Source organism: Thamnophis sirtalis, unplaced genomic scaffold, assembly GCF_051295495.1.
Source record: "Thamnophis sirtalis isolate CommonGarterSnake01/CBP01778 unplaced genomic scaffold, rThaSir2_p1.2 scaffold_5, whole genome shotgun sequence".
Taxonomy (NCBI): domain Eukaryota; kingdom Metazoa; phylum Chordata; class Lepidosauria; order Squamata; family Natricidae; genus Thamnophis; species Thamnophis sirtalis.
Window position 1 is genome coordinate 115899554 of NW_028261385.1, and position 15057 is coordinate 115914610.

The 15057-nt window shown below is 40.5% G+C and overlaps 2 protein-coding genes across 2 annotated transcripts in view; one reads left to right on the plus strand and one right to left on the minus strand.

Moving 5' to 3' along the window:
- The first annotated feature begins 16 nt into the window (after nt 1-16).
- On the plus strand, nt 17-7120 carry LOC106543713 (DNA ligase 4). Its single transcript, XM_014059779.2, has 2 exons — nt 17-211; nt 3473-7120. Exon 2 carries the CDS (start codon nt 3490-3492, stop codon nt 6211-6213), a length of 2724 nt encoding a protein of 907 aa, XP_013915254.2. The 5' UTR covers nt 17-211; nt 3473-3489; the 3' UTR covers nt 6214-7120.
- A 6199-nt stretch (nt 7121-13319) lies between these two features.
- The window catches only part of LOC106543701 (5-hydroxytryptamine receptor 2A), a 10150-nt gene continuing 8412 nt past the window's right edge, over nt 13320-15057 (minus strand). Inside the window, exons 3-4 of the mRNA XM_014059765.2 lie at nt 14077-14837; nt 13320-13495 (exon numbers count right to left, since the gene is read on the minus strand). Of these exons, the coding sequence (XP_013915240.2) occupies nt 13418-13495; nt 14077-14837 (839 nt within the window). The 3' untranslated portion in view covers nt 13320-13417. The remainder of the gene's footprint in view (nt 13496-14076; nt 14838-15057) is intronic.

Here is a 15057-nt window from a genome sequence, read left to right on the forward strand (position 1 = left end):
CTGCTCACCAAGTTGGTGAACGCAGCAGAAATTGGCCAGAGAGGGGCTGGGGAGTCTTTCTGGGGTTCGAGGGCAGGCCAGCGTTCCTGTTTCTATGGCGACTTCCGAACCGTTCCTGTGAGGTTCCGGAAGTAGCGCTTTAATAGGCCGCGGTTCGCCGTGGAATGAGGAGGTGCCGTTCTCTCTGATGACCGTAGCTTGTAATCTGCCGGTGAGAATACATTTGGGTACATACATCACATATACTCGTGAATAAGCCAACACTATAATTTTGAACCAAAGTAGCAATAAAAAACGTTGGTAGGTGGTAGGCCATCTACCAATAAAGCAATTCTTGAAGTTTCGCTTAATTTTCACATTTGGCTTCTCTGCGGGTGGTTTTTTTTGGGGGGGCGGTTAAAAGTTCAAGGTTTGGTTTACAGTATCTGCAGATGGACTTACTCGTAAACATATACACCGATACTTTAAAATGTAACCTCATATACTTGTGGATACATTCATCTACGAATAAGATGAACCTATTTTTCCTGGATGTACTTTGGCATTTAAAATTCTAGGCTTATGCGTGAGGAATAGGTATATACAGGAATTTACAACTGGGTTGCTTAGTGATTGTTTGAAGTTACAAGAGAATCTTTCAGATTCATAGTTTTGAAGGCTACCCCCATTGACCACATGACAACCAGCTTGCATGTATGTATGTTTGCAGTGGCCTGCAGTCACATGACCATGGCTGAGGATGTTTTTTTTTGCAAAACTGGTTTTATTTCTGGTTTCTGACAAAGAATACTCAACAAACAATGGATTTGCTTAATGGCTGAAGCATTCAATAAACGACCATGTTTGCCTAATACCTGCTGCACAAGCCATCATAAAATTGGGGGATACATTTAATGCTCATCGTGACTTATGGCCATAATTTCAAGTTCAATTATGGGCATAATTTGAGGGCTATCTGTATAATACCTGTATGTTGTAGAGGACTGCTGGAAATGGGTCAAAAGCTGTACCTAACCCTGATAATTAGGTAGTACTGTGCTTGATCTTGCTTGCCCCAACCCTGTAGGCTTTTTCCAAAGCTTAAAAAAATAACGCCCAGCTATACCCAGACCTGGGGCTTGGAATGTGTTAAGGGCCCTATTACTTGGGTTTACTATTAGTTGACTAATCATCACAGCTGCTGTTTATACTTATTTATTTTCTGGGTGATTTTATTGTTTTAATACATTTAAATTGTTTTATAATTTTCAGAGTTATAAAACAATTTAAGAATCACTTGGTTGAGTTGGGCAGGTATAGAAATTGAACAAATAAATAAATCTACCATAGTTAAGTGGGCAATATTATCCTGAAAGTGCTGGAAGTTAAGAGTGTCCCCTCTTCGCCTAACAGTTCTTGATCCCACAGAATTGGGATAGGAGAATTGGTGGTTAAAGAGCAGCTACCCAAACATACTTTTCTTGCCTTTCCTCCTAGCTGCCTGAAATCTGTTGCCAGATCTGGCAGAGTTCGCACAAACTGTTGGAGACATGGATGATTAACTCATTCAGTGAGTCCATATTTTCCTACTGCTATAAGGCAAATGGCCTTGAAGATCAATAGGCAAGATTGGGGCAGGGACATAATGCACAGCAGCCTCTGGCTGTCACACCAACGTTATCTTGATACAAGATAAAACAGGTAGATGATAGGGCACTGTGTCTGACAAAAGAAGCTGAAAAACTAACTATATTGTATATACCATAGATTTAAAATATAATGTAAAACTGGAAAATATGTGTTCAGGGTGCCTTCTCTGTGGGTCAGAATGTGTTGATGATTACTTAATCACTTCTCATCCTCCAAGTACGGTTGCTGAAGTTTCTCTGATGTGCAGTTAACAGGCTGTGGGAATGACAGGTTTGATGTAGTTTGATGGCTCTGGTTTATAAACCAGGAGACACTGAGTTCTAGGTCTCCCTTGGGCATAAAAGATGATTAGGTGACTTTGAAGCAGTCACTATCAGTTAAGTCCACCTCACAAAGTTGTTGTAGGGAAACAGATGTATTAGATACGCTTGCTGTCTTAAGTTATAGATAAAAAGAAAAGACAAAAGTATAATAAGTCCTTAGAAGACAAATCTGGTGTCGCAGATTGTGTTGGTTTATTCTTCCAGTCTGGGCAGTGCTGAATCTGGGCAGCATTCTATGTTTCCACCAGATGTGGCAATCATGGTAGGAGAATGGGAAAGACTGATCAAGTATTGTATTCTCCTTTGCAGGTGGCCTAGCACAGAGTGGACTCAGTTGCTCTAGGTTAAACTTCTCGCTATCTCCATCTGTACTCTTTCTGAGCAGCAGAATTCTGTTGGGTCAGCACCTTAAAGGCAGCAGGAGAATTGGCTATATTTTTTGTTTCTTTATTAGATGTTTATCCTGCCGTTATTACTTTTTAGGTAACTCAATAGCAATAACACTTGGACTTACATACCACTTTACGGAGTCAGCATATTACCCCCAACAATCTGGGTCCTCATTTTACTGACCTCGGAAAGATGGAAGGCTGAGTCAATCTTGAGCTGGTGAAAATTGAACTGCTGAACGGCAGCTGACAGTCAGCAGAAATAGCCTGCAGTACTGCATTTAACCACTGTGCCATCACCACTCAAGATGGTGAACAATATGCTACTCCCTCCTCTGATTTTCCCTACAACAACAAACCTGTGAATTGGGTTGTGTAGAGAGAGAGTGGTCCAAAGTCACCTAGTGGGACTAGAATTCAATTTCCTGGTTTCTAAGCCATCACCTTAACCACTACACCAAACTCTCTCTCTAATCCTCTGGGACTAAGGATGCTGGATGCAGAAAGCAAACAAAAGAATACAAGCATAGCATGCTGCTCATAGAGGTACCTTCATTATCTGCTGCCATTGTACCACATTAAATATTAAAATTTGATGACTTACAAAGGTCTATGGGAGCATCACTGAAAAGTCTGGTGAGGTCAAATGTAGCTTTATGTCTCAATTAGTACACTTTTCCTTTATAAATCAGTGTTTGCTCAGTTTTCCTCACTGTTGCCATACAGTACTACCATATCATCATATAGCAAAAACACATTCAAAGGTAAATTAAGACTATAAAATTAGAATAACTGGATATGAAAAGAAACAATATAATAAAAATAAAATGGGAAGCTTCTTTGCTTACAGAGTATATAACATTGCAGCCTAAAACTCTTTTATTTAGTGTTTCAGGTGGCATTTGGCTTTGCCCGTGTATTTCATCTGATGATATTCTGACAACCAGTAGAATGTGTTTCTAACCACATATAGATTACTATGGCATAGCTGGAACCAGACAGTAAAACTAAGTTTATTACTTTGAGTTTAATGTTCATTGTGCAATGTCGAGGTATACAATTAAATCATGGTAAAACGATAACTAAAAAGATCTATACATTTGTAATTCCTTTGGTTGTTTCTTTTTGTAGAGAAAAAAACATCTAAGATGGCTTCAGTCCCTACTTCACATTCATCTTCCAAGCTAACTGTAGCATCACAAGTCCCATTTTCAGATCTCTGTTCAACATTAGAACAAATTCAGAAGTGCAAATCTCGACAAAACAAAACAAAGTATTTCAAGGATTTTCTAGATTCCTGGAGGAAATTTCATGATGCTCTTCATAAAAATGAGAAGGATGTGATAGATTCTTTTTATCCTGCAATGAGGCTTATTCTTCCACAGTTGGAAAGAGAGAGAATGGCCTATGGAATTAAAGAAACAGTGCTTGCTAAGCTCTATATTGAATTGCTAGATTTACCCAAAGATGGAAATGATGCTTACAAACTTGTAAATTTTCGAACACCCACTGTCTCACAAGGAAATGTTGGAGACTTTGCTATGATTGCCTACTTTGTTTTAAAAGAAAGATGCTTCAACAAAGGTCAACTGACCATACAACAAGTAAATGATCTTCTAGATTCTGTTTCTAATAATAATGCTGCCAAAAGGAAGGATCTAGTTAAGAAGAGCCTTCTTCAGTTAATAACTCAGAGCTCAGCACTAGAACAGAAGTGGTTGATCAGGATGATCATAAAGGATTTGAAACTTGGTGTCAGTCAGCAAACCTTACTTTCTATTTTCCATCCTGATGCTGTAGAATTGCACAGTGTCACAGATTTGGAAAAGGTTTGTAGGCAGCTGCATAATCCTTCGGTATCACTTAGTGATGCTTCTATTACATTATTTTCTGCCTTTAAACCAATGCTTGCTTCTATTGCCAGTGTGCGCCAAATTGAGAAACAAATGAATAATCAGACTTTTTACATAGAAACCAAATTAGATGGTGAACGAATGCAGATGCACAAAGATGGAGATGTTTACAAATACTTTTCCAGAAATGGATATGATTATACTCAGCAGTTTGGTGCTTCTCCTCTCGAAGGTTCATTGACTCCTTTCATTCATCAGGCCTTTAAAAATATTCAAAACTGCATTCTGGATGGTGAAATGATGGCCTATAATCCTACCACCCAGACATTTATGCAGAAAGGAAACAAGTTTGACATCAAAAAGATGGTGGAGGATTCTGAATTACAAACATGTTTCTGTGTATTTGATGTTCTTATGGTCGATGACCAAAAGTTGGGTCATGAGATGCTGAGCAAAAGATACAATATATTAAATACAATTTTTACACCAATAGCTGGTCGAGTGCAGATTGTTTCTAGAATTCAAGCCAACACACAGAAAGAAGTAGTAGATGCCCTAAACGAAGCCATTGATAACAGAGAAGAAGGAATTGTAATAAAAGACCCCATATCAATTTACAAGCCAGATAAGCGTGGGGAAGGATGGCTGAAGATCAAGCCAGAATATGTCAGTGGGTTGATGGATGAACTGGACCTTTTAATTATTGGAGGCTACTGGGGTAAAGGTCTTCGTGGTGGCATGATATCTCATTTTTTATGTGCGGTTGCTGAGACTCCTTTGCCTGGTGAAAAACCATCTAAATTCCATTCCATTTGTCGTGTTGGTTCCGGTTGCACTATGAAAGAACTGTATGATCTTGGCTTGAAATTAGCCACATATTGGAAAAAATACGATAGGAAGGTTCCACCTTGTAATATCTTATGTGGTGTTGAGAAGCCTCAAGTCTATATTGATCCTTGTAATTCAGTGATTGTTCAGATTAAAGCTGCTGAAATTGTGAGTAGTGAAATGTATAAAACAGAATGTACATTACGTTTTCCACGCATTGAAAGAATAAGGGAAGATAAAGAATGGTATGAATGTATGACTCTTGACCTTCTAGAACAACTCAGAAGTAAAGCTGCTGGGAAGCTTGCTACAAAACACCTTGATGTAGTTGAGGATGAACCACAAGAAAAGAAGCGTAAAACTCTGGCAAAAAATAAAAAAGCAATTGGTTTAATGGATCATTTTAAAGCACCAGATCTTTCTAAAATAAACAAAGTTTCTAATATTTTTGAAGATGTTGAGTTTTGTATTATGACTGGGACACCAAATTATTCAAAGTATACCTTGGAAAGCAAAATAGCAGAATACGGTGGCAGCATAGTTCAAAATCCTGGGCCGGATACCTACTGTGTTGTGGCAGGAACTAAGAATGTTAGAGTGAAAAATATTATTTATTCCAACAAATATGATGTTGTGAGAGCAGAATGGCTTTTACAGTGTTTCCAAGCTGGAAAGTTTGTGCCGTGGCAGCCTGCTTTTATGATTCACATGTCTCCTGAAACAAAGCAACATTTTGCTTATGAATATGATACTTATGGTGATAGTTTCACAGCTGATACTGATCCACAAGAGTTGAAGGCAGTGTTCTCAAGAATTAATACCTCTGAAGAGATTTCTCAGGATGTGATTGCTGGCATAGAAGCCCGTTATTCTTGGGAAAGTTCCCTAAGTATGTTCAGGCAACAAACCATTTACCTGAGTCTTTTTGATGAAATGGGCAATTCAAGGGACAGAATAAATCAAACCAGATATTTAACTGTAGAGTTGCTACTTCGTTTTCATGGAGCAAAAGTAGTGTCACAGCTTGAGGAAGATGTATCCCATGTAATTGGTGGAGAACATTCTGATTTGAAGAAAATAAAAGCCATCAGAAGGACTTTTAAGAAAAAGTTTAAAATTGTTTCTGAGCAATGGATAAAGGATTCTGTAAAAGCTGGAGAATTACAAAATGAAAACTTGTACATAATGTAAGATTTTAATTTGTAAGAAAAGTCTTGTTAGGATTGTGCAAAACGTTTGAAAGTGATTTGCAGTAACAGGAGCAGGAGTGAAGTACATCTCTTTCAAAATAACCATGCTTTCTGCAAGATGATGTGGCTGCTTCCAAAGTTGTTTTCAGAGCACACTCTTAACCTGGCAGAATGTAGTTTTTGAATGTGTTGCACAATTCAATTCTTTTAATATTCCAACTCTCTTGAAGGTATGTGAATGAAAGAAAAAAATGCTCAGGAAAATGGGGATGATTATTTCTCAGTCTTAGGTTTTTATCTGTTTTACCTAGCTTTTAATGTATTTCTAGGGAAACCTATATTACTCAATTATATTTATTAAAATGTACAGATCCTAAATAAATTTTATTATTTGCAGCCAACAGGGCTATATGTTGAAATTTCCAATACTGAATGTGGTTTGAGATGTGGTTTAATTGCTTTAAAAAGTATCATCTATCTAAATCCGTGTTTCATTCATGTTTAATGTATTATTGTAATGATGAATTTTTAAATAAATGGATATGTATCCTCAGAATTTAAACATCTACAATCTTAAATGCATCATAGGAGTGCTTTCTCCAGCAAAGAGGCTTTTAGTTTTATAAACTTAATTAAAGTTTTATCAAAAGAGAATCCAGGGATCTATTTTCTGAAACTTGAAAGGGCTGCTTTTCAATAGTTTAGCGAGAATAGTTTGTTTTGCACATATTTTCTTTTTCCATCATTCTGTAATAAATATTTAATATAATTAAATAATATATGTATTTTAAAACTTGATTCTGTTTTGGAATAAGTAATTAGTTAAGAATATTTAATTTTATGTATATATTCAAGGTTATGTTGATGACTGCAGTACAATTTCTAGTACTGATAATGTGTTTTATTAAAAGATATTACTAGGATTAAAACATGCTTGGGATAAACAGATGTCCATCATCTGACAAAAAAATGAAAAAATAATTAAAATTTTAATTAACTAATTTATTTTAATTAATTAAAAAGAAAAGGCTTTTCCAAAGAAGACAGAAGCCTTCAAGGGTGGGGTTGATCTGGCATCCCTGGAGACCTCCATTCTCTGCAAAAAGGCTTTTCCAAAGAGCATGGAAGCATGTATAAGGACACAAGATCTAAAGAAAACAGTTTCACCAGCATCTGAGAAGAAGGCTACTTTTTTGCCACCTTGCCTTGAGCTCTGTTGATCTTCAAAAGGCAAGGCAACCTGAATAGTGGGGGAGTATGAGATACCTCAGAGGGTGCAGGGAGGCCTTGGATGGCTGGAAGCACGTCGTTTGTTTCTGCACTAAGCCCCCATGGTCTTGCCCATCCCTGAGGTACCTCATTCACACTTAACAACCTCTGCATTCAATTAAAGAATGCATTGGAGGAGGAGCGATGGGGCTCCATTCAACATGATTTAGTTAATGTTATGACCATAACGGGCAGATGCTATTACAGTCATAACTTGGGGACTACCGGTAGTTGTGTTCCTCAAGAGGTAGTGAATTTGGGTAATGTATGTGTAAGTGCAAGAGCCAGTAGAATATGGTAGTTTTGATGATTGTGGAAAATGAGTTAATAGGAATTATTGAAGGGAGTAAAGGAACAAACTTCAATGCTAAGTATAAAAAAACCTGACACTTAAAAAAAAGACAGTGAAAAGCCTGTATTATACTATCTAGAAAGGTGGGGGACAACAAAAAACCCCAAATGCCAAAAAATGGGAACAAAAATAAAAACTTATTACTCACAAATTATATCTAGTTCTATATAATTTAAATAGTGTGATGCATGTGTCCATTGGACATTATTACAGGTGATTGTACTAAAGCTGCCAAGAGTTTCCGGATGGTGGTTAATACATAGTTAATCTACCCTACCTGCTAAGGAGAAAAAAAAACAGAACCACCTCTGCCATCTTCAGCTTAGAGCTTTGCTGGCATCCTGCCATAAATTGTTAGGTGGCTGGGGGGAAGAGGAAATAGGCAATTTGCATGTAAGGGGTAGAGATGAGCTAAAGAGGGAGTGGCAGGTTGACAGAAGCCAGAGGTGTGAGAACCAGCCTGTTCTCCCCAGTTGGTGGGTACAGCCAGCCAGAAAGGGTTGTCTCTGTCCAGTGGCCAATTGGACTGAGTCTACAGCTGTGACATCACTGATACCACTGGTGACTCCTCCCAGTTTTAGACTTGGCCCGATCAGGACTGGATGCATAAATTAATTCTCCAAATTAGCTACTTAATTAGATTTTTTTTTCAAATTTATCCCTCAAAATGGCTTTAATTGGCTTGTCTAAGGTTTTGCTGCTGCTCTTCTTTAACTGTGATCTACGAATGCCTTTCCTCAGCTCCTACTGCATCGCGGGTGCCACAAGGTAACTCCGGAGCACCCCATGACTTCTAATCATAGGACAAACCAACGGTCTCTGTCCATCACGAGGCCTCCTGCTGGATTGATTTCGCCGCTGCTGCCCTCTGCGTTCTCTTCAGCTGCAAGCTCCAGAGGACATTTTGAAGCCTCGGGACCGTTTATTTTGGCGCCAAACCTCCGTTCGGTCTCTAGCCTCAGATCGATCTACAGGCTTTGCAGCACAGAGTGACAGATTCCTGTGGGGTGAGTCCCTGAACCACCAGTTACTATGGCATCCCCCAGGAGTGATCAAAGCCAGGCGAGCTCAGACATTTCTTCCCCTGATAGTCTGGTTGCAGGCCCTTCTGGAGTACATCCACCAGGAAAAGGCCAGCACAGAGCCTCGCCTAAAGGGCAAACCACCTGAAGTCTCCAAGGTGGCCCAAAAGGCAGAGGATCTTCGCCAGCGCCAGCTGGACAAGGAGTTTGCCAAAGCACAATGTTTGGTTGCCAAGCTCTAGGCTCAAGCCTCCACAGAGTGCTTTCCCAGCCCTCATCCTTTTCTGCCAGGCCCATTGCCGATGGACACCCCATGATCCACTGTTCTGTCCTCAGATAGTGAGGAAGAATCACAGGAGTCGCCATACCAGCCCAGTTTTGGGCCTGTTGAACCATCTCCTGCTCCTTTGGCTCCACAGCCTTCTCCTGAGGTACAGCTTTCGTTTCTCTTGCCCCAGGGTCCCTTGACATCAGTTGGGCTGGACATGGCCTCCATTATATCTGAGGCCATCAAGCAGGGGATTGCAACTGGCTTTCAACAACAAGGTTCTACTCCACAGGCTCCTATATCTGCTTCCAGTGTGCCATCAGTAGACCATCTCATACCAATAAAAGTCCATCTACTCAATCAATCCCATCTCATTCTGATCAGGTCTCAGTGGGAGGGGAGGAGGAAAAGGCAGTTAGGGATTCTGACTTGTCTGAAGATGAGGATTTAACCCCTGACCAGCCTACCTTCATAGGTTTATTCAAACCAGCTGTCCCTTCTCCTTAGGGCCAAGAAAATTGCCAAGGTAGGGTTAACTCCCCTTCAGGTGTCAGACTCAAGAATGGGGGAACCAATGGATCCCTTCTTTCTGGAACGCACAGTGGAGAAGGAAGTCATTCCTTCTACCAAATTATTTTTGGATTTAGTCCAAAGACAATGGGGCTCCCCGGGATCGGGTCCCCTTGCTGATTCTAGGACCCATAGGGACCTCAACAAAATTAAAGCTGCCATGGAATTTGCGGCAGACGTCTCCCTCAATTCGGTCAAATTTTCATCTAAAGCCATGGCTTCTTCTATTTCTACCAGACACTTGCTCTGGTTGAAACAGTGGCAAGCTGACGGAAGGGCCAAATGGAAGCTGGCTTCAGCTCCATTTGGGGGAGAAAAGCTTTTTGAGGCTTCGTTGGAACCGCTGCTGGTAGAATCTTGCGACAAGCGCAAGATTCTGCCTTCTCTTTTTAAAAAGCCAGAAAATAAGCTTGCCCCCTTCTACTGCAAGTCTTCCATTCAGGGAGGGGACGGGGGGGTTCTATGCCTCTCATCCCCAACGCCAATCTAATTTCAGGCAGTCCTACCAACCTCAGAATAGGTTTGGGAAGGGAAACCAACATTTCCTCCCCAGGAAACCATTCAAGGGTCCATCCAACCAACCGTTCAGACGTCAGAAGTGCCTGTCTGGATGGTCTGCAGATCGGGGGTCATCTCTTGGCCTTTGCCAATCGATGGGCAGCCACAACCATGGATTAGTAGGTCCTGAACACCATAAAATTCGGCCTGTCATTGGAATTTCTCTGCCCCCCCCCCAAAAAAAATGCTTTTACTTCCTTGTCCTGCTTCTTGGGAACCATCTCGCAGGCTCCTGATGGAACAAGCCATCTAACACCTAATGGAGATCCAGGCAATTCAACCGGTCCCTCTGGATCAGGTAGGTTAAGGTTTTTACTCACGACTGTTTGTCGTGTCAAAAGCTTCAGACGGATGGAGAGCAATCCTCGACCTAAAGACTCTGAACCTGTATATCAAATATCGCAGGCTCAAAATGCATTACCTTCAAACCAGTCTGGAGGGGATCAGGGAGGGCGACCATCTAACATCGGTGGACTTAACGGAGGCATACATCCACATCCACATCCTACCTGCCCACAGGCAGTTCCTAAGGTTTTGCTATGCATCAAAGCGCTACCAGTACAAGGCACTCCCTTTCAGCCTGTCATCAGGACCGAGGATGTTCACAGACTACAGTGCAACCTCGACAATGTCTTAATACAATCTAGGTCAGCAAACCAGATGCACAGAGATCCCCAGACTGCTCTTTTGACACCTAGGGAACATGGATTCTCCATAAACATGGAGAAAAGCCACCTTGTCTCCACAACAAGACTAGGTGCAGTAATCGACACGGTGCAGGGCACAATCTTTCCTGAGACCGTCTCTCTAGTCTGCAGCAGATGGCCCAACAGCTGAAAAGGAACCGCAGAACATCTCTCCTCCATCTCTCCCAACTACTGGGCAGGATGGTCTTCTGCTTCGGCATTGTCCCCTGGTCCAGACTACACAGCAGGAAGCTGCAGTGGTTCCTGCTGCCGCATCAAAGAGCCAACAGGAGCTGCTCGCCAAGACAGGTCACATTGCCATTAGAGGTAACCAGGCCCCTGGGGTGGTGGTTCTCTCCAAAGGTGGCTCAGGGGTCTTTCTTCCGGTACCTGGCCCACATCACGATCACCACGGATGCCAGCCTCATGGGTTGGGGGGGCACCTCCACTCTCAGATAGCACAGGGCACCTGGTCTCCTCGAGAGACAAAACACAACATCAACTGGCTCAAGCTGTGAGTTGTTTACCTAGCTCTCAAGCAGTTCCAAGACTTTGTGGCAAACTCACACGTGCTGGTCCTCATGGACAATATAACAGTGAAAGCGCACAAACTGGCAAGGCGGTGCATGATCCTGCACACTGATGGATGAGGCAAGGCGCCTGGGCAGAACATCATCTGTTGTCCCTCCGCGCAGAACACATCAGCGGAGTGGACAACATGCAGGCGGACTGGCTGAGTCGATCCCAGGTCGATCATGTGTAATGGAGCATAACACCATAGCTGTTCCGCAAACTGAGCAACAGATTTGGAGCTCCAGTGGTGGACCTGTTTTCGACTCATCTCAACAGCAAGCTGCCCACTTTCACCAGGTGTGCTAGTCTGGGGTTGGCAGGGGTGGATGCCTTTCGTTGCAGGTGGCATTCCCTTCGCTCCCCCTGTTCCAGAGGGTGATCTGGAAAACAATCAAAGAGCAGGCTAAGCTCATCCTTCTGGCTCCACACTGGCCGCACAGGCTGTGGTTCGCGGACTTGGTCAACCTCTCAGTGGCCTCTCGGTCGCCCCTCCATGATGGATCCCCTTGCACAAAGCCACCCTGACAAAAAGCTCCTTCATCCATACCGACCCACTCGGGTTACAATTGACCGCTTGGAGATTGAGCAGACAGACCTAGCTGCAGCGAACTTCAGTTCAATTGGTCACTGGACAAAGACAACCCATTCTGGCTGCTGTCTCCACTGTCCGGTTAACGGGCATATCAGGTAAGGACCAACCCCGATTCCAGTTCAAGGCTGCAAAGCCTGAGAAAGAAATGTGAACAGCAGCTCCAAACATCTGAGCGGTTCCCAAAACATGTATGCGGCACATCATTGGATGAAGACAAACCAGACAAATGGTGGAGGGCCGGGGACAAAGTAGAATACTGTAACACTTTGAGTGGGAACTTTAGTTCTAGGCTGCAACCAATATTGCAACCACTAATCCTTAGTAAAAGAAACTATTATTTCAACCAAATGGAGTTGAGGGTCTGTCTTTCCTAGAGACTTAGCTGTGGAAGGTCTGACACAGTTGGACATCCAGGGTATTTTTATTTGGCACCTGGCTGAGAAAAGAGCTAAAGGTGCCAAATTTCCAAGAGGAGACTGTGAGTGCCTGAAGTTTCATATCACTTGACACTGTACAAAGGCAATTGTTGGGTTAACCATGTCCCCTATTTTGCCACAGTCTGCTGCAATTGCTAATAAATGTGAGTTTGATGTCTTAGAAAAAATTATGCATACTAAAACATAAGTTTGTAATCTTTGGAAGTATTTGTAATAGAGAATTACGGTGTTATGCAAGATGAAGTTCATGTTACTGCAAAAGCCAGTCTCTTTCAGCTTTAATCAAACCATAATAAGATTATTGTAGCACATTGTATTTAAAAGGCAGTTTTTTTCTCATAGCTATTGAAACATCTCCTCTTGAAGTTAGAACTAATACAGTAACATGTACAAGGAAAAAGAGAGGAACTCTTATATTCATATGCATTCTAGATAATGTCTTTCTCTTCTGGGATTCTCAGATCTATATAAATTAAACCAAATTGAAAAACTAATATCATTATGCTATGCACAGTTATATTTAGAAGATCTACCAGTAAATAGCCCTGAAGAAAAGTGTTAAATTCTTATGGAGATATCTGTGGAATGTAGAATCATAGAGACCTAGATGTATATGGGATGTCCTCTGACAATATGGCTGTAATCACATTACATACAGTAATCAATCAAATTCAGTTTCATTATTGGTATAATTGGAGAATAAAGACTCAATTTTCTAAAGTGCAAGTTTTATCTGATAAAATTTAATGTAATTAAAGAAACCATTAGCCCTATTTTCTGTGGGTACACAACAAAATGAATTAAAAATTACTGTAACTGCCTGGCTGGATTGGTACATGTCATTAAATCAGGCACAATTCACTTAACAACTGCCTTGCTCAGCAATGGAAATTCTGGTTCAAATTGTGGTTGTAACTTGAGGAGGACCTGTGTAATGAGTCATAGTAATTCAACGTCTGTAGAAGAAGAAATTGCTATTTAATTTGCTGTAGTGGATCTGAATGTGTCATTTTTATCAGCTTTTGAATTGATTTTTCTTTTCAGCAAAAGCAAGGAAAACATCTTTTAGCAATTAATTTATTTGACTTCTGTTTATAACATATTTCATATTATGCCTACCGTTATATTTCTTATGTTTTCTTTTAATTAGTTTGATATAAAATGTATTTGGTATAGTTAAATCAAAAAATTACATTGTACTGCTCTCATTTTCCAAATCTAATGTTACATGACATTACACTTTACAACCATGTTGCATAGCAACAGAAATTCCATCTCAGTTACTGTCATTAAGTGAGTGCTACATAGTCCTGGAAATTGCAATGAGTGACTTTAATGAGTCATACATAGGAGTAGCTGCATTCACACTCCTATTTCCAGCATTGAAAAAAGTGAGAGACAAATCTTTGATAGTGAAGCATTGTCTTGCAAATTCCCAGCAAAGTTGCATACTATTTTTCCAGGTCAGCTTTCTCCAGCTTGCAGAATATACACAGTTAAGGAAAATGGTCTTGTGCCAGAATCACAAGCAGCTAACTTTTTCATTCATGTTGCTGACTTTGCTCTTTAAGGTTTCATCCAGATCATGTATTTCAGATGTCCCTGTAGCCATCAACTTAGATTCCTTTCTTAAACATTTCATTTGTGTTAACTGCTGTGAGTTGTACACAACAGTAGGAATAGTGTTCACTAAGAACGACTGCAGAGGTTTCTTTTTCTCTTTGTAATGACATTGGAGGTAACGTACAAAAGCAGATCGGTAGGTTTTACTGAATAATGTATATATAAGTGGGTTGACTGCTGAAGAAAGGTAGCCAATCCAAACAAAAATGTTAAGCAGATCCTCAATTACATCTTTGTAACACGCCTCCTTGCAAAAAGCTATCATCACATTTGTGATGAAAAAAGGACACCACATTACCACAAACAAGAAAAAGACAATGCCAAGTACCTTGGATGCTTTCTGTTCATTACTTATTGATTGCATCTTTCTCCTTTTAAAAGTTCCTGATTCTTTGTTCAGAGAGTGCGTGAAATGCTTATCCAAAGAAAGAGAACTTTGAGGAAAAAACTTGAATGAGCCAGGTTTTGAATCAAGATCATTCATGCATGATGTGGCTTCTTTCTGAAGAGATTTTATAGTTAAAAAATAGGTGATCACCATGATAACAAGTGGAATAAAAAATGCTACAAAAGAACCAATTAAAACAAACTTCTCTTCCACAAGAAAACAGCTTCCATTCTTGAAAACTTTAGAATTATCATGGAATCCAAATATAAGAACTGGCATTGAAATACCTATATGTTTAGTTAAAAAAAAAGATAAGTATAATTATTTTCACTTTTAAAAATATGTCATTCTGTGATGTACCACAATGGGTGCCCACTCATTCCCAATAACATTCTTGCACATAAAGATCAGAGCATCACTGCAGAGCGTGAATTTGCTTCCTTGAAGTTTGCACAGCTATTCAGTAGAAACTAAAAGTACCATCTTACAAATACAAGTTAAAGGTTT